The 19,164-nt window shown below is 40.4% G+C and overlaps 1 protein-coding gene and 1 long non-coding RNA gene across 3 annotated transcripts in view; one reads left to right on the forward strand and one right to left on the reverse strand.

Annotated features, from left to right (window-relative positions):
* The window catches only part of SLC34A2 (solute carrier family 34 member 2), a 67,897-nt gene that overhangs the window by 12,481 nt on the left and 36,252 nt on the right, over positions 1 to 19,164 (reverse strand). For both annotated transcript variants that reach the window (XM_045019930.1, XM_045019931.1), the window contains 7 exons: positions 8,566 to 8,680; positions 8,322 to 8,456; positions 7,586 to 7,714; positions 6,521 to 6,664; positions 5,762 to 5,873; positions 3,510 to 3,705; positions 2,767 to 2,862 (listed from right to left, as the gene is read on the reverse strand). In XM_045019930.1, the coding sequence (XP_044875865.1) occupies positions 2,767 to 2,862; positions 3,510 to 3,705; positions 5,762 to 5,873; positions 6,521 to 6,664; positions 7,586 to 7,714; positions 8,322 to 8,456; positions 8,566 to 8,680 (927 nt within the window). The remainder of the gene's footprint in view (positions 1 to 2,766; positions 2,863 to 3,509; positions 3,706 to 5,761; positions 5,874 to 6,520; positions 6,665 to 7,585; positions 7,715 to 8,321; positions 8,457 to 8,565; positions 8,681 to 19,164) is intronic.
* LOC123372007 lies at positions 1,404 to 8,863 on the forward strand. Its single transcript, XR_006580044.1, has 5 exons — positions 1,404 to 1,440; positions 4,389 to 4,472; positions 6,388 to 6,668; positions 7,534 to 7,677; positions 8,593 to 8,863. It is a non-coding gene; the product is annotated as an uncharacterized LOC123372007 (long non-coding RNA).

The raw sequence follows: 19,164 nt of genomic DNA on the forward strand, positions 1-19,164 counted from the left end.
GACCCTGACTCTTCAGTTCACAGAGAAACAGTGTTATATAATACAAGGTCTGCAAATCCTAGCCAGATTAAGAAACCATGGAATGGATTGTTTGCTAAACTCTACAGCCCAAGAAAGTGGTTACCAGCCAGTTAGACTTTGAACTCCGACGCTCTGAGCCACTGACATTGCGACTGCTGCTTTTACAGATCCAGACTAACACGGCTACCCCTCTGATACTTGACATTGTGACTGTCACCAGTCCACAGACAAGTTTTTCCTTTTCTGTTATCTCTCACTTTGTTGCCCTTACAGCCAGTGACAAATTGTCTGTACATATGCTTGTAAGGGGTTTATTAAAACAATTTTCTAACATTGTGTGTTTAAATGTACCAATTTAACAATATTTTTGACTAACAACACAGTAGGGGTTCTACACATCTCTTCTCCTTTCCTTTCCTTCATATGAATTTTTATTCATCAGAGACACCGGACTAAGCTTGCAATTTAATAAACACAAGAGAACTTATTGTCTAGGATTCATAGTAGTCTCTGAAACCAGGGGTTATTGTAAGTAAAGCATGAAACCTTACAATGTTTAATGAATCTCCTGCAAATTCAGCAGCAATTACTGCCCATTTATTGCCAAATGTTACTTACTGTATTATTACAACCTTACCACTCTCAGCAGAGCTTCTGAAATAGCCACTGTCAGAAGCAAAACCAACCATTTAGTATTAGAGCCAAGCAATATGCTGTTGTTGTAGGACCTGATTCTAATATACTTTCGTTGAGAAGTACCTTATTCCCCAACCCGTCCCACTGGTTTCAATGAGATTATTCAAGGAGTAATCAGAATCTAGCCTTTAGAATATATGTTTAAAGAGGTGTGCATGGTCACCTTTTTAATGGACCAGAACCTGCTCCTCTTACTCATGCTGAGCAGTACCTTCCTCTGAAAGTAGTCTCACTGAAATCTAGTACGGTAGTTCTCAAAGGAAGTAAGGGTGACGGAATCTAGCCCATTATAAACTGATATTGGGCTGTATTCTATTCAATAAATGGGATTTGAGTGCAAAAATCAAAGGGGAAACATGATCTACTGGTTTTTACGGGGTCATTGCTGTGCAGAAGGGACTATAGAGAATCTAACACGACTCCTATCTGAAGAACTATTTTTAGTGCATTTTGTACTGGCGAAAGATGGTAGATTGATAGTCCTGCTGAGTGACATTTTGTATTTGTCAACAGAAAAGTTACTATATGGGCAGGGGCCGTGCAAGCTTCCCACACTGCCCTGCCAATATACCTCAACCCTGATCTGGAGTTACCAAATCTGTCCGAATAGCTATTCAATATTTGGCCTCTCTGCTGAGACGGTTTGTTTAGTTTGTTTTTAAATTTAACTGTTTCCTTGAGTTGTAGTTCTAGAACAACAGATGTATCCAGGCACATCAAACTGTATGTATTTCATTATATCCCTCTTCCCACATGCTCCATGTAATCACTTATCTTCTTGGTGGGAATTTTCAAAGACGTGTTTGACAGTTGGGTGGCCAAATCTCATTGAATATTAATGGGAAGTGAGTGCCTAACTCCATTAGGCTCATCTGAAAATTCCAGCACGAGATTTTAAATTCTTCAGAGCTGGAATTGTGTCTTCTTATGCATTTGGGGCCGCTGGCTTGGAGACTTTGGGCATTAATGTAAGACATGTGAGAAGTGATAACATTCTCATTAAGAGCACCAAGGGATCTTTAACAAACCAGTTTTTATTTAAATGAAGCACTGAACAAGATCCAAATCCTGTAGTCTTTAGTCTAGCAAAATGGATATTGATGTTAACTTCTGAAAGAAATGCCTTTAATTGGGAGTTTTGCCTGAGTTATGAATTCAGGTTAAGCTCCACGTCAGGTTGGTCACAAAGCAGTTTTCCAAGAATACTAAAATAGGCAAAAGACTGCACTAATGCACATCAGAATAAACTAGTTCTGTATTGGTTTGTCAGATCAACTCACTGGAATGCTGCCATACTGCAGTGGTCTCCTGCTTGAATATTTAGCTTTGCTATTTATATCTTCACCTCAGTGTTTAATGTCAGGGGCACTATTCTGTTCTGCTGAAATTCATGCTTCATTGCAGATGACTTTCACCTCTTTTTGTTAATCATTTTTACAGTAGTAGCACCAAAAGTCCCCAGTCATAGGGACCCATGGTGCTTGGCATTGTTCAAACACCTAGTAAGAGACAGACCATGCCCTGAAGAGCTTACAATATAAATGGACAAGACAAAAAAAGGGTGGGGGGAAGGTAGTATTATTATCATCGCTGTGTTGCAGATATTTTCCACATACAGGAAGTCTGCAGCAGCACCAGAAATTTAAAATAATAGTGGATTTAGGAGGGTTTTCTTTTTCTTTTTGATTCAAGACAATCACAATGACAAATCAAAAGGTGTACAGCATCGTTCAATGTCAGACACATTAGGCCAAATTCATACTTAGTACAACTCCTTAGACTTCAGTAGAGGTACAAGAGTGTTACACTTTGTTCACTTATTTTATGCAACAAATAAAACTAATCTCAAAATAATCTCACAAACTGCATATATTAGAATACCTTGCCCAACTACTGTAAATAACATTAGTAGTAATAGAAAAATATCTTTTTTGTGCTGTGGATGGATTTATAATACTGTCAAACTATTTCCTTCTATTTGAAGGAGTGATAGTTAAGCGGCAATATCTTTCCTTAAGAGCACAAAAGCCGTTTTAACACAATACTTACCACATTTGTTTTAGTTTTGCACCAAGTCTTTATCAGGGATTTGTTTTTTGCTCCTTCCTCATTTGTAGCAATTGCATTTATTACTGATTTATCAAGCTAAAAGAGAAGAAACAAATAGAACACAGTAATTCCAGTCTGTAGTTTGGATCTGTAAAATTAGAGCCAAGCCTGCTCATCTAACTCCTCCAAGTAGTCCCACTGAAATCAATAGGTCTGCTAACATGAGTAAAGCAAACATGACCTTGGAAGTGGCCTGATCTCCTGCCCAACAAGAAATACAAACAGGGGTTTATCTCCTGGAAAAATAATCTTCTTTTCTCATTTTTATATATCTATAAAAACATGAAACATGCATCCTTTGCCCCATGTACTAGACCAAATCAGCCATCAGCTATCCCTCATTTAAACAAACACACATGGTTGATTTCATATAAACTCAACTTCTCCACGTATCAATTTCCCTGTTCACTCTATTTTTCATCAATTGTCTAACTCCCAACCAACCTTCCCACGAGTGCCTGCCTTGGGTGTCAGCATTAAATTGACAATTTTTTTAAAATAGTTGAAACATGCATCTAATACATAAGATTTCAGGAAATGTGAAACAAAAACATAAAATAAAATAAAAAATGAGCTTTTCTGTCATGAGTACAGTAATACTATCATGCAGCCTGGCAGCCTCAGAGGAGTTTGATTAACTGAAGATGAATCAAGCAAGAAGTCTCATTAAAGTGAGAGCTTACCTGGATGATAAGCTTTGTAAAAGGATCTGTGATGACTTTTAGCAGCTCAGGGGCATCTTCGCCACTCTCAAGATTAAAGGAATCAACTATAACATTAGTAAGGCGATAAAGATAACCAGACACTACTTCAAGGGGCAACAACACAAACACTGAGAGCCAGTTAAAGAAATCATGGACTGTAGCTCCAGCAAAGGCCCTGCAAAAAGAAATTTAAAAAGATTATTTGCTATTTGAATAACACATGTATAACGTAGATAAAGGATGTAATCATATGGGTTGGAAAGGAGCCTGCACTGAGGCAGGAATGATTTCATTTTTGGGGCCACAATCTGCCATCCTGTCTTACAGTGCACAGAATCTTACATGCAATTGACAAAACGGATCCTGAGGGATTAAAACATCAATGGAGAACAGACAAATGAAGCAATTCTCCCTGAAAGTGGGGTGTCATGTCTTGCCTTAACTATTTCCAGTGAAAGTCACTGCATAATCTCCATTAGCTCGTTCCATCACTCGACTGTAGTTATACTGTTTTCCCCTAATACTTAGCCTGACTTTTTCCTGCTGTAGCTAAAACCTTTTTTCCCGTCCTTACCGAGTATTGTGAATTATGTATCCCTATCCTCTTTATAGCAATCCTGTACATATTTGCAAACAATTACTATAGATCTCCCTTCCAGCTTTCTTTTCTGCAGACTGAACATTCACAGTTTTTTCCCCATAGGTCTTCTTTTCCAAGTCTTTAATCATTTATTAATCTCCTTTAATTCTCTCCAATTTGTCTATATATGTTTTAAAATGTATTTCCTAAAACTAAAAACCTAATGCTGTAAGCCAAGGAAACATGTTTTCTAAATGTTAATCTGTTTGATACCTTAGGTTTGCAATATTGCTTGAGGGTAGAATATTAGTGGAAGTTGGAACATTATAATTGGACAATGGAAATGACGATGCAGCCTCACAGTGAGTATTATTTTGACTGCTAGCAGGCACTTGTCATTTTTTTATTCTTTCTTTGAAATATGAATATATCGATCCATTTCATCCACCACAAGAGCGATGTGAACAGTACAGGTTATTAACAGATAGATATGGTTATTAAAAATTATATTATGAAGCAACTTTTTCATTTTACTTTAGTAACTAAAGTTTCTCCCTTTTATACATTATTTAGCTCTAACAAACTATTTGGTAGGTGATGTGTATGTCGTTGACAAAGACTGGTAAGATTCAGAGGGACAACACATAGAAATATGTTTTGGGTAAATGTATTTCACGCATCTGGTTACATGCACATATTCGTTATTATTTGTACTGAATGACAAGGTGCCAAAGTCTCACTCCCATCCCATTTTTACTGCTCTCTATCAGTAAGCTAGCAGCGTACCTTTGTAGTGTCAAGATAGTAATCCATAAACTGGTAATGGATACAGTCAGTGGTTAGAATGTTTCATTTTCCTCATTTTACCATATCTTACCTACTGTGGAATTGACAGATGTTGAAAAAAAATCATAAGGAGAGTAAACAACAGGTAGAAAACATTTTATCTAGTGTAACATTAACCTCTCCTGTGCAGACAAAGTTTTTCTTTGCCTGTTATAGAGATATGGTGAAATGAGGGTAGAAAAGCAGGCACTCTTCAAATTCCACTGGCTAGAAAGATTCTACTAGCTCCTGTGACATTCCTGAGCTTTAAAAAGGAGGATTCTATTAAGCAAGAGTAGAATCTCTTAGAACTGTGGAACTTTTCAATGGAACCACTATGCCTCTTTTCAGATGTATTTTCAATTATACTACCTTAAGTCTAGGTTGTACTGTACTTTATAGTGGCACATAGCTCATGAACAAAGGCAACATGGTACTTACTGTACTACCAAAGCTGACTGCTTTATGAAGCAGAAAGCTACAGAATTGCCATGTAATTATGTATGATGACTAAGCAGGACAGAGCCTATTGAGGTCTATCACAAAATTCCCCTTGATTTAAGTGAGACAGGATTACATATTTTTTTCAAGATTGTGGACTAAATGTTGACTTATTTTAATTAGTTTATATCCAAGAATATAACTGAAACTGCACAATAACTCATTAAATGTAGCTTTAGAAATGTACTTTCACCTTTCCAAATTATAAAACATCCCTTTGGACAATGAAACTGTAAAGTGGCTACTGTGGTGATAAGAACACAAAAGAAAGCCTGCTAGAGGAGGTGAAAATAGGCTCTGAAGGGCTAAGATTAAAGCACAATACCTTCTAAATTCATTCCTGTCTCCAGCTTGCATGAGCGCCACAATTGTGTTTGTGACTGAGGTACCAATATTTGCCCCCATTATGATAGGAATAGCAGCCTTTACACTCAGCACTATAAAGTAAAAAAGGAGCATTAGGAGAAAATCAATTCTTCAGAACACATTTTACATTCATCCTATGGAAATCAATGGGAGCTCTGCCATTGACTTCTATGGGATCAGGATTTGTCCTGTTAAGTAACTGTAATCAAACACTATAATCTAAACAAGTTATTTTATTAAAGCACCTTGAGAACATGCTACATGATTAATCTGATTATTCGAAGGTCATGCTCTGCATCTGCAGCATACTGGTTTTCTGCCACTGCCACAAGATGTGAAAGTAGTAGAAATTCTGTCTTATCTTAAGCATTATCCCGCATGCAACTCTCACAGAACTAAACCTCAGAAGAAAACCAGTTACAGTAACTTTGTTGGTAGGACGAAGTATGCAAGTGCTGCTGAAGTTAATAAATCTAGTGTCAGTGAACCAAACAAATTTTACACAGTTGGGGGTCGGGGGGGAGGGCTGGTTTTCTATGCTATGTGTCCATTTTTAATTGCTGTCCATTTCTTATTTTGTACCAGGATGAAATAACTGTGAGGTTGTTTTCCTGCAGTCCCTTTCTTCATTTCCAATGTTTCTATACCTGGAGGTAAAAGGTGGTGAATGTAAAGGGTCTGAGGGTGATCTGCACTAGCTTATTGTAAGCAGACTTACATGTAGAAGACACCATGCTGACTATAATGGATGAGGAAGTGCTAGAGCTCTGCACCATGACTGTCACCAAAACTCCAATCACCAAACCAGCAACAGGATTTGACAGCACAGAACCATCTCGAAAAATGTCCCCTGCTGCTTTACCTATGTAAAGGAATTATTTTAGTGAGAAAGTGCCTTGTATAGTCGATAGTAAATAAGACAGCATTTTGTGAAAGATCATAAAAACAATATGCACGTGGCCATGCCTGTCAGTCTAAAGTGATATAACCCAGGGATCCAAGTTCAGATCCTGAACATAGTTTCTAGCCTTCTGAGTGATCAGGGAACACCTTACATTTTTCTCTTTCCTTTGGTTGACTGAAAAAGCAGCAACGGTGATGGGCCCCAGAGAGAACTGAATCTAGCCTACTTTGTCTGAGGGAAGGCCATCAAAATTGGGAAAGGGATTGAGGTTTGGGAGAGAAACCCCTGAGGGAAATAAAAGATTAATAGCTTTATAGACTCTAAGGTCAGAAGGGACCATCATGATCATCGTACAAAGATGTAGTTAGTCTTAGGGAGATCTTCAAAAGAAGCAGCTGTCTGAGGCACAGATATGGGTAGAATACTGATAGGTCCAAATCCCTCTATATTTTGGCTTACTTTCAGCATGACCCTGTGGTGGTGGCAGCAGTTACCTGAGCCTGGGGCACAGGAAACCTGGGATCATGATAGCTTTCAATAAGCATTCAGTTTTATGTCTCTCCACAATAAAAAGGTTTTCACATATTGAAGATAACATAACTACACCTGTGTATTTAACAGTCACTAAAATAAAAGGGACTTCCAAAATAAACTGGGATCACTAATCTCTAATGTCAACACCACTCTGGAATTTTGGAAACAAAGGCATCTTGCAAACAAAGGGAGATCAACATTCAATCACAGAGGCCTCCCTCTGTATATTTAAATGAAATGAGTTCTCAAGGTTGATATTCTTTGATTAGTTACTTTATTTTGAATTGAATTAGATTCAACAGCCCACTCAAAGCCTAACCTGATACTTCATAAGAGTTTTCATACCTCCTACCAACTGGAAGGCAGAGCTCAGTATATCCAAGGAACACACAAAGAAGTAGAGTAGTCCAAGCAAGGCAATAAACTTTGCTATCGCTGTGAGTACACTGATGATTTTTCCTTTGTTATCCAGGTCTGCAAAACATAAGATAAGTTTTTATGTATCAAATATTTATGTATTTGGCACTTCTTTTTGAACTGTTTAGCACTTCTAGCAAGTCTCCCATCCATAGTCCGTGGAGTCAAGGATACCGTTGTGAGCTCTGTGGATGATAAACCCAAAGGAATGCTCTTGTTAATAAAATTTTAACTACAGCATCACTGCACGTAAAAGCTTTTCATATACTTTAAAGATTCAGTGAAGTTTGAAATTCATCCTTTTTTTTTTACTGTTCACTTTTAGGTTTTTACCACATATAGTGGGGTTAATGAAAGGCTGATATTAACATACTGCTTGACAGCTTTCATCCACAGCTCTCACAGTGCTTTAAAATGGTAGGTAAATGATATTACAATCTCATCACCCACAGGATCTGAGGAAATATTATAGCCCCATTTTACCAATGGGGAAACTGAAGCAGAGTGGTTAACACCAACATTTTAAAACCTGTGTGCCTAAGAGGAGGATTTTAAATTCATTTCTCCAGAAACTAACATTTGAGAAGAAATGGCTAAGATAAAGAGCACAGAAGATGAGAAGAAATAAAGACATGTAAATAAGTTGCGTATTGACAGGTTGTACCTCTCCACTTGACCCCAGTGTCCTGAAGCACTGGCATACTCCAAGGGTCTTCTTCTTGCCCTGGCTCATCTATCAAGGCAATGTTGGAATGTGCAGGCTGAAGTCCACCTTTACTTCGAAGTGAACCCACATTGTCTGTTGAAAAAAAACACAAATCAACCAAATTGATTACTTGCCATCTTTCCCCGTAGCACAACTGTAAGGTTTTTATAGCCGTGTAAATTATATGGGAGCAGATATTTACCTTTTGTTTTTTCTCCACCTTTTTCAGACATGGCCTTGTCTTGCTTGGAGGAGTCTTCAGTATAGTTATTGGGTTGAGAGTTTTCCAACTCAGGCCAAGGAGCCATGATCTGACACTAAAAAAATACATTGATTAATGTTAGAGTCTGATGAAAACACTCTTCGGAGTACGACAAGAGAAAGGATTACCTTTAAAAACAACAGAGAGAAAACAACTCATCCTTGAACTCTGTTCTTTTTTAACCTTATTTAATTAATGCATTTTATTTGTGAAACCATATTTTAGCTTTACTTGTGAAACTTAGGCCAATACAAGCTATACTGTTATGAGCTGCATAAAAGCTTGTTATGATTTTAATTAAAACCTTGTTCAAGCTGATATGTGAACACGCCCGTAATTTAAGAGGTTGTAAGAGACAGTTGAGGAGTCCCACCTAAAACAAGATCTAACAGAGTCTGCCCAGAAACGAACACCATGGGGGCAAGGGGTTCCACTGGGTATTGTGACTGGGGAAGTATGAGAGAGTGAGGGAAGGTAGAACATACTGAAACTGAGACCACACAAGAACAAAGAGAGACAGAGGCAAAAAGCAAGAAAGCCAAGCAGTAGCCTGTGAGCACAGTGTGACCCTGGGTAAAACAAGAGAGAGAGCTTTTGGATCTGTTGGCTAAAGAGACTTGGGGCTGTAATCTAAAAAACTGTTCCTTTTGTTCTTGGTTCCTCCTGTGTTTGGAGAAACGGGACTTAGTCTCTTTTACCCAATCTTGTTTATTTACAAGTAATGTACTATCGGACTCCATCAATTTCTACTTCCAACTGGAAAATCCCCAGGGCCCCAAAATTTGACTAGTCACTTGGCTCAAAAAGGGGCAACACTGGTGTTAGCCTGGGGATCCAATTTCCAAGGAGAAAGAGTGTGAACTGGTATTTCTGCTGAACCAAGATGGAAGGGCCGCCCTTAGGCATACACCGCATATGCGGCTGCATAGGGCACCTGAAAATTTGGGGCACCCCTGGGTCTTAGTGTCCACCCTCCCGCCTGTTCCTATCCCTGTTCTGACCCTTCCCGCAGGTTCCCACCACAGGTGGCTGCTGCAGCCTGGGGAGTCTTTCTCGGGAGCGGATCTAGTACTTAAAAGTGAAAAAGCCTTCCAGCCTGCCAGACCTATTAGCACAACATTGAAACTGTTAAAGAGCCATTCAAGTGGTGATGAAGCCGTTTAACAGGCATTTGCCAACCCCCAGGTATATACTGTCAGTTTCTGAATTTAATGACAAAAACAGTTGTGCATGACTGTAATATTTACCCAGAACATGTTAGTCTACAGGACCTTAGTTTAAAATTTGCTTTAAAAATATTTCATTAGTGTGTTGCTGAAGATTATAAAATCACATCACTAAAAAATCCTTGCATAGATTTTTAGATGCACAATCTGGGTATTCATCTTTAGCCTAAAATGCTTGGATCTTCAGACATATAGTTTTCTAAATAAATCCTTCAAAAGACCACCCTTATCTAAAATACACACGCGAACCCAGGCAGCTGTTGGGCATTGGGGCACCAGTTTAATAATACTGCATAGGGCCCCATAAATCCTAAGGACGGCCCTGCAAGATGGAACAAATACTGGGGATGCTTGCTGAAATCAGAAGTGGCCAGCTGAACTTAAAACAAGACCTGAAACAGGAGCTGGAAGCTTCACAAATGGAATTGAAGCAGCGCCTGGAGGTTCACCAGAAAGGGCTCAGAGATGACTTGCAGACAGAAATGAAATCTCTGTGGGAGCAACAACTACAAAGCGTCCGGACAGATTGGTCTGGACGTGTCCATGCTGGAATAGTGATGAGGTGACCAGCTATCTGACTGGCATAGATCAGCAGTTCTTCTGTGAAATAGTGGAGGCTAAGCAAGCTTTAGACAAGCTTCAATTTGCCAACCAAGATGAGCTACAGCAAGGACTTATGGAGCTAAAAATTCACCTCTGGAAGGAAATCAAAGGGTCACAGACCAGTGGAAGGCAGCAGCGTGGAGAGGAATTGAGCTACCTAGCACACTTTGTTAAGATTGGACATTTACAACAGTTTTCTACCCCATTCGTAACCTACAGAGGCCTAGGGGGAGAGGTCAGGCTGTCCCAGCTCAAATAAGGCAAAATCTTTGATTAAAAAAAAAAAACTCCCGGGGCTTTTTTGGCCCAGTTCAACCTTATAGTTGAATGGCTGGGAGGAAGGATAGAAAGGAGGGTTACTAGCAGCAAGCTTGGGGGGCCCAGCTCTGATTGTGCTGCAGAACTTACCCAGACCTTTGACCTGTTGTTTGGATCTAGTCATTACCTGAGCTGGCCAGGGCACCGCTAGGAGCTGGAAGGAGAGGGAAAGAACCCTCGCCTGAACTGGCAGGGTACGTGTGGAGACTTGTGTTCTTGGCATACCAGATACTACAGAGGGCTTCCAGGATACACTGGCATTGGACCAATGTACAGATGTTCAGCTGGACTTGGACTTGCCAATCAAGATCAGCAAAAGGAGACCAAAGACCTGCCAAGAGGCTGTGAAATTTTCCCGTTGAACTTGAAGCTTTTCTTTCAGTAGTGCACCAGAAGAGAAAGCAGCTGCTAGTGACCGAGATGGAAACTGATTGTCATGAGCCCTGTAAGTACAGCTCTGTATCCAATATGTATGATGAAAGAGGGAATTTAAATTTCACACATGACAATATTGAATGATTAGAACAAATGATAAACGTGGTTTGTAAAAAAGAGAAATTGCAAATAATGCAAAAATAGGTGAGTTAAATTCTGCTACTGTGACAAAATTGGCCCAGAAAGAAGGATTATTATAAATTTAAGGCAGGTCTAAAGCCTCTCTCCTGGACTGGGAAACAGGTGACACCAAGTTGAAAGAGCAAAGCTTATGGAGGTACAAAGATCAGACCCAGAGTTTTGGTTTAATAGCCCAGATTTAAGTAATAGTAAGAGGAGTTTGGCTATCGAGTACATATTACGATCTGTGTTGTGTATAGGGATAGTTGACACAGATTCAGCCATAATGGTTATTAGACCAGACATGCTAAAAAGGCTACCCAACTCCCCAGACAGTAACAGATGCATAGAGCTTTCTAGAGAACTGCTCCTATTACAGAAAGTTCATTTGTGGGTTTCCAACTATTGCAAAACCACTGCATAGACTGAGTGGGAAAAGGAAACAATTTCAATGGTCAGCAAAGTGTGATGTAGCATTTTCAGAGGTGAAGAGCCTCTTGTGATGGTGCCTTACTTGGCCTATCCATGTTTCAAAACCCCCTTTGGAAATTGGACACAGATACTAGTGCTTATGATTTGAGGAAAATATTGACACAAGAACACAATGGACTTGAGCGGATGGTAACTTATTATAGCAAAAATCTAAGTTCCCCAGAGAGAAATTACTGCACCGACCAAAAGGAACTCCGGCAGTGGTTAAATCTACAGTGGTTTTCCTCACTGTTTGTATGGGAGGAAGCTTATGGTCAGGACCAACCAATGCTTCCCTGCAATGGCTCTTTAGATCCAGGAATTCTAAGGGACAGCTTTTCAGGTGGTTGGAAAAACTGCAGTGCTAAGATTTCACAATCACATGCAGATGTGGCCATAGGCATAGTAATGTTCCTGCCTTGTCCAGACAGACTTGTTGGGAGGCTAATTTGAAAACACTGCCCCAAGTGAGAGAGCAAGGAATTAGTTGCTCAGTGGAACAGGTCTGCCTCTCTTCCTCTATTTGCAGAAGTGCTCAGTGTTCCTGGTTTATCCTCTAGAACAATGGGGATAGGGTTGCAGGAATGGAATCTAGAACAAACTAAAAACTTCCCAGAGAGAGGATTCTGATCTCATGATAGTGTATAATTAGAAAATCAACTATCAAACACAGCCAACCTGGAATATGGTCTCCTCCCACAGTACCACCATTAAAGCTTCCTGGTCACAGGGAATTTAAAGACGAAATATTGTCTAGAAGGTGGGAGAAAACAGCAGGTGATGGACACAGCTGTTTGTACCAGATATAACATCAAACATGATCTTAATACTGCTGGACATTTTGGATTTGGAAAACCTTAGCCAAGCTAAAAGAACATTTCTGTTGGGTAAAATGAAGGCAGGACATAAAAAGTCAGTGCAGGAAATGTGATGCTTGCTTTACAAAGAAGGGTCCCCCTAAAACTGGGAGAGCCCCTTTGCAGCAGGATCTTGTGGGAGGCACCAGTGCAGAGCATTGCCATTGATGCTCTTATGCTGTTGCTTGAGGCAGAGGCTGGCAATAAATATTTGCTGGTAGCTATAGATTATTTCAAAAAATGACCTGAGGTACATCCAATAAGAAATCAAGAGGCTGTGATAGTAGCAGAAGTCTTAGTGAAGATATTCACAAGATTTGGGATCCTGAGTGAGTTACAGAGCAAGGGAGAAACTTGGAATACAAAGGTTTTCAACAGGTTTGTGAGATTCTAGGCATCCACAAAAACACACCCACAATCTGATGGGATGGTGGAGAGGTCAATAGGACTTTTGAGGTTCAGCTGGCTACATTTGTAGAGCACCACCAAAGGGACTGAGCCCAGCATATTCCATTCATTTTGATGTTATATAAAACAGCAATGAGAGTACAAAGTGTTCCCCAGGTTTGGGCATGAGCTATGGACCCCACAAAACCCCTAGTATGAAGTTCCTGAAAAGGAACAAAGGGAATGGAACCCAAAACTGAAAACGCTAACACTTTTGCTGGGGAAAATTTGAGGATAGCCTCTGATAAAATGAAAAGCCTCTGTGACATCATGGCATATAGAGAATATTTTAGAAGCAAGGACCTGGTCTGGTTCCACATTCCTAGAAGAAAGAAGGATAGGACCCCTAAGCTAGATAAACCTTGGGATGAACCCTATACAGTACTGTCCCAAATGAAAAAAGTGGTATACAGAATAGAGTTGGGTCCCAGGACTAAACCCAAAGTTATCCAGAAGGACCATCAAAGGCAGTATCAGGCCTGGTCTACACTGGGGGGGGGGTCGAACTAAGGAACGCAACTTCAGCTACGCGAATAGCATAGCTGAAGTCGAACTACCTTAGTTCGAACTACTTACCCGTCCTCACGGCGCGGGATCGATGTCCGCGGCTCCCCCGTCGACTCCGCCACCGCCGTTTGCGGTGGTGGAGTTCCGGAGTTGATGGGAGCGCGTTCGGAGTTCGATATATCGTGTCTAGATGAGACGCGATATATCGAACTCCGAGAAGTCGATTGCTACCCGCCGATCCAGGCGGGTAGTATGGACATACCCTCAGAGAGATAGGATTTCAGCATGGTTGCTCTCCACATTGGAGAATGTAACTGTGGATGCTGAGGCTGGGAATGTTGTGACAGTAATGAGTCCCAGCCCCAGACAGAATGGGCAGGGACTGTCACAGCCAGCAGTTCCACAGAAACAACAGACACATCTCAGGAGCACACTGAAAGGAAATCCAGGGAGAAAAAAGCCCCCAAACAGATTTGGGTGGGAATAAAATTATTTTATGTTGGTGAAGTGAAATTACTCTGACAGAAAGACACTGTAAATAGTTAAGCTTGGGTTTAGTCCTGGGACCCAACTGCATCCTGTATGCCACTTCATTTATTTGGAACAGTCCTGTCTAGAGTCCATCCCAAGGTTATGTAAATAGCTACATTTGTAATCATTTGTGTTAAATTATTCTTTTTTCTTTCGGTTTGGAATGGGTTATTGGGTATCACCATTTTAGGCCTCGTTGGGAGGATGAGTAAAATGGAGCTGAGGAGTGTTATGAGCTGGGTGAATTCTTGTTATGGGCTGAGTTAAAACCTCATTCAAACTGATGTGTGAACATACCCTTCATTTTAAAGTGTTATAGAGACATTTATAGGCCACACCTAAAACAAGGCCCAATAAAGTCTGCCCAAAAATTAGTACCATGTGGACCGGGGTATTCCATGGGGTATTGTAACCAGGTGTGTGTGTGCAAAAGGGTGAGGGAAGGCACAACACAGAGAAACTGAGAACTCAAAAGAACAGAGAAAGAGAAGCAGAGGCAAAAAGCAAGAAAGCCAAGCAATAGCCTGTGAGCACAGTGTGATCAGGGAAAAGCTAGAGAGAAACCGTCAAGTTTGTTGGCTAAGGAGGCTTGGGGCAGTATGCTAAGGAACTTCTTTTGTCCTTGGTTCCTCCTGCAATCAGAGAAGGAAGACTTTGTACATTCCTTGTAAATAAACAAGATTGCACAACGAGAATACCAGACTCCATCGATTTCTACGTCCAACTGGAACAGCCCCAAGACCCGAAATTTGACTAGTGGCTTGGGATGAAAAAGAAGCAAACAAAATGATTTCCTCTTTCTATTTGTAAATGTGTTTAGTTTTGGCTGCTACTGAAGCAAAGAACATCATGCTTTCAAAACTTTAAGTATACAGGTTGTTTTAATTCTTCATTCATTTTGCCTCCTGTAGAAAACAACTTAAATTTTTGCTTTAACCTTTTTTCTATTTTCTGGTGCTTAACTGTATAATTGTAATCCTGAAATAGTATTCCAGTGTGTGGATCTGCTATTTTTATTGTTGACTGAATATGTGAGAATTACAACCCTGCTTTCTCCATTTCCATTAATCTTTCCAGGATGTCTTAATTCAGAAGTGACAAAGAGTCCTGTGGCACCTTTAGACTAACAGATGTATTGGAGCAAAAGCTTCGTGGGTGAATACCCACTTCGTCAAACGCATGTGGTGGAAATTTCCAGAGGCAGGTATAAATATGCAGGCAAGAATCAGTTTAGAGATAACGAGGTTAGTTCAATCAGGGAGGATGAGGCCCTCTTCTAGCAGTTGAGATGTGAACACCAAGGGAGGAGAAACTGCTTTTATAGTTGGCAAGCCATTCACAGTCTTTGTTTAATCCTGAGCTGATGGTGTCAAATTTGCAAATTAACTGGAGTTCAGCAGTTTCTCTTTGGAGTCTGGTCCTGAAGTTTTTTTGCTGCAGGATGGCTACTTAACTCTGATACTTAATTCAGAAGCCAAATCATAGGGCCCATTTGTGCCATTCAGGCACATTCCTATACTCTGGGTGCTGATCAAGGTTGGGTCTTGTCTATACTTGCAGTTTAACTGTTTTTAGCATTGGTTCAGCCATATCTGTTGCTGACAGCTGTTTTTAACAAAAACTAAATTACTGCATGTAGATAAAGCTTCAGTGTTATAAACTTCCATATAGACAGTTACCACCGTGTGTAATGAAAGAGGTGCTGGGGTTCAAGCAATTAGGTGCCAGGACTCAACAATTTTTTACATTAATAACTGGTGCAGCAAGCCCAGAGGTGCCTGGGCTATGAACTGCCAAGCCTAGAGGTGCTAGGGCTCAGCCCTGGTAAGCCCTGACACAAATTAAGCACTGGACAGTTACAATTATAGCATATAGTTATAAGAAAAGAACCATGGTAGAGCCCTTCTAGCAAAAAACATGGCTAAATATTGCTAACATTTGAGTCTTTCCTTTGAACAGGCCCTTTACAAAGTAAGGATATTCCAGAAAGTTGTTGCCGAAAGGCTATGTGTGTAGGAAATATTTGCTAAAACATCACTTGGCTGCTACCAACAATTCAGCTCCAACTTTGGTAACACTAAAGAAATTATTAACATGAACAAAGCTGTGGAGGTAACTGGAATTTTAAGTTCTGTATTGTATAGACCTGCTCTGAGCAGTTACACACCTCAGGGATAGATATACAAAGGGATTTAGTTGCCTGAATCCAGACATCAGATCCTCAAAACCCCTGCGGAGTTGCCCCCTCACCGTGTAGGTGCCTAAATTCTTTAGCTGTCTAAATTTCTGCCAGTAAAGTTCTCTGGGTGCCTAAATATCTGCTGGTGGACACATGTAAAGGCACCTCTGCCCTGATGCCCAGCACCTAGCTCATATATAAGCCCTGGCTGGAGTCTGAAACTAAGTGTTCCCCTCCCTATCTTGCCTGTAGGGCCAAATCAGGACCAGATCAGGGCCCACATAAAAGGAGGAGGAGGTGGTGCTCCTTCCCCCCTTCTATCCAATATCCCAGTTGTTAAAGCACTCATCAAGGATGCAGGAGAAACATGTTCAAGTCTGGACTTTGCCTGATCTGGAGGAGGCACTTAAACTCAGTTCCCCGTCTCCCTGGAGAGTACACTAACTACAGGGATAAGGGGTAGGTGTCACGCAATTGCTCCTGTTGAAGCTATTCCACTTTGTATAAATAATTAAATGGTCATTGGGCCAGAGAGAGAGTGAGCATGTCTTGATAGCCCAGTAGCTAGGGCATTCATGTGGGAGGGAGGAGAGTCAGGTTCCAGTCCCTCCTTCAATGGCTATTTGTGTTCAACCATGGCTGAGGGAGAAAGTCACAGACAATCACCACCTTCTATAGCATAGGATCATGACACTCATAAGGAAAACATTCTCCTCCTTCCACACTGGTCAGGAAAATTATGGTAATAGCCTGATAGCAACAACTGTGCCTTTACACAATTGTTATTAGTCGAGTTCTAACAGTAGTGTAGACACAGCAACTTGGAGGGCACACAAAGAATGATCTTTACACAGCTGGAAAAAACACTCTTGCTTGTTTCAACAGTGTGTTTCCATTTGCCTGGAGCCATTCTCGTAGTCCCACGCATGTCAGAACAACCCAATCCTGTTAGACAAGTTGCATTAGTATATGTTAACTTCAGCATTAAAACAGGTTGCAACAAAATTGCTTAGCAGTAGCAGCCCTCCAAAATTTAAATGCAAACATTAAAAAAGTGTCTAAATCCAGGTTTAGGGTTGGACTGGACGCTTGTTTTCACCACTCACCACAGGTCCTATCACCTACAAAATAAATTTAAAACTGTTTGCTATATCCAAATTCAAGGTGGAACTCAAGTATTCAGCCTCCCCTATTACTGAGGCAGCATGAAAATGAGACCGGTGTGATCTCCAGAGGTATGAGGGCTTGAAAACTCCACCTGGTGAACAGCCTCTTTCATCCCACTAAAGAACAAATCTTCTAAGCTCAAGAATTTGGCAAAACACATTTTCATAATGAGGATGCCTCATAACACTAAGGTGTCTGGAGTTCCACAGGTAGGTCATTTATTTTTATTATTGCTTTTTTATATTATTATTTCATTATCCCAAAGCACACTGAGCGAGTTGGGGTGGAGGTGGGAGAGTGAAGGAGGGAGAAGGTGGCAGAGGAGAGGTGCTATATAGCTAAATATATACATAAAATTATTAAATGTGATGTCTGATCAATGTCCAAGATGGGGAATATAACCTGAATACCCTAATTCCTAGAAGTAACTGCCCTCAGCAGCTCTGTTTCCAGGGAGGGTATCACAGCAGCAGCCAACTCTGACTGCCTGATGTTATCAAGGGTCTCTGAAAGTAGAACCATGTAGATAGAGGTTGGACTTCTTAAGTGTCACCAAAAGATGTCCACTTCCCCCATCCCCAACCCCAGCTAAGTGAAACAGTGAGCATCTGAGCAGGTAACTTTCAGCCACCAGACAGGTTGATTAACAGAATTCTGGTCCACAACTACCCACAAGTTGATTTAATAAAGGTCTTTTCTCATTCTGATGCAGAATGTAAATATTATCACTGCAATATTCACTTCCGAGTTTACTGTCTTCCCCAAGGGTAAGCACTGAAACTTTGGAAACAATATTTCGAAGAAAAAGTGGACACTGCAGAGAAACTGAAACCTAATGTCACAGGGCCTAACAGTCCACTTCCTTGCCCCTTATGTTATTTACACTTGTGTAAAGTCAATGAACTCCTCCATTACCACATCAAAATAGTAGCAGTTTATATCTGTTTTGCACAGATATAAATGCCTATAAAAAGTGTAAGGGAATGGAGAATCAGTTCCACAGTCCTTAACATAATAATTTACTTTAGGCATGATTTTCAATGCTACTTTGAGAGGCTCCCACCTATAATGATGCAAGCACTGAAATGGAAAAGATTTCTTTTTTAAAGTAACATGTCAAAAGATTCTTTGCACACCATATGAAAGTATTATTTCCAAGGTATGAAATCTAATGCTCATGCAAGCTGTGATCCAATCTGTCTCAGTGAACCTTGCAATATATCCTCACAAGTCATAAGCGTGTGATCCTATAGTTGTAACTCTTGCTTCTGGTCGTGCCCCCTGTGTGCTAATTGCTTTCCAAATATAAACGAAGGCAAAGTCCCTTCCTTAAAGAGTATAGAGCATCAGGACAAAAAGTGGAATATTTTAAACCAACATTGAATCACGAGTGGCCCATTGACATATGCCAGCAAAGGGTGAGCCCACAGTTTGCATGGAAACTTACAGTGCCACAATCACAAAAATTCAACTCTCTGGTGAATAACTTGAGCAGAACTAGACACCATGGAATTATCCTGTATTATACTCCCAAGTGTCTCATTAAACCGCTCCCACGTTTTCTGTGTTGTAGAGCGAAACTTTCAGTAGTTTTCAATTCTACAGTAAAAGCAGTCGCAAGTCTATTTCTTTTGCTGGACTTAACACACGGAGATATAAACTACCAATTGCCATGTGT

Source organism: Mauremys mutica, chromosome 5, assembly GCF_020497125.1.
Source record: "Mauremys mutica isolate MM-2020 ecotype Southern chromosome 5, ASM2049712v1, whole genome shotgun sequence".
NCBI lineage: Eukaryota > Metazoa > Chordata > Testudines > Geoemydidae > Mauremys > Mauremys mutica.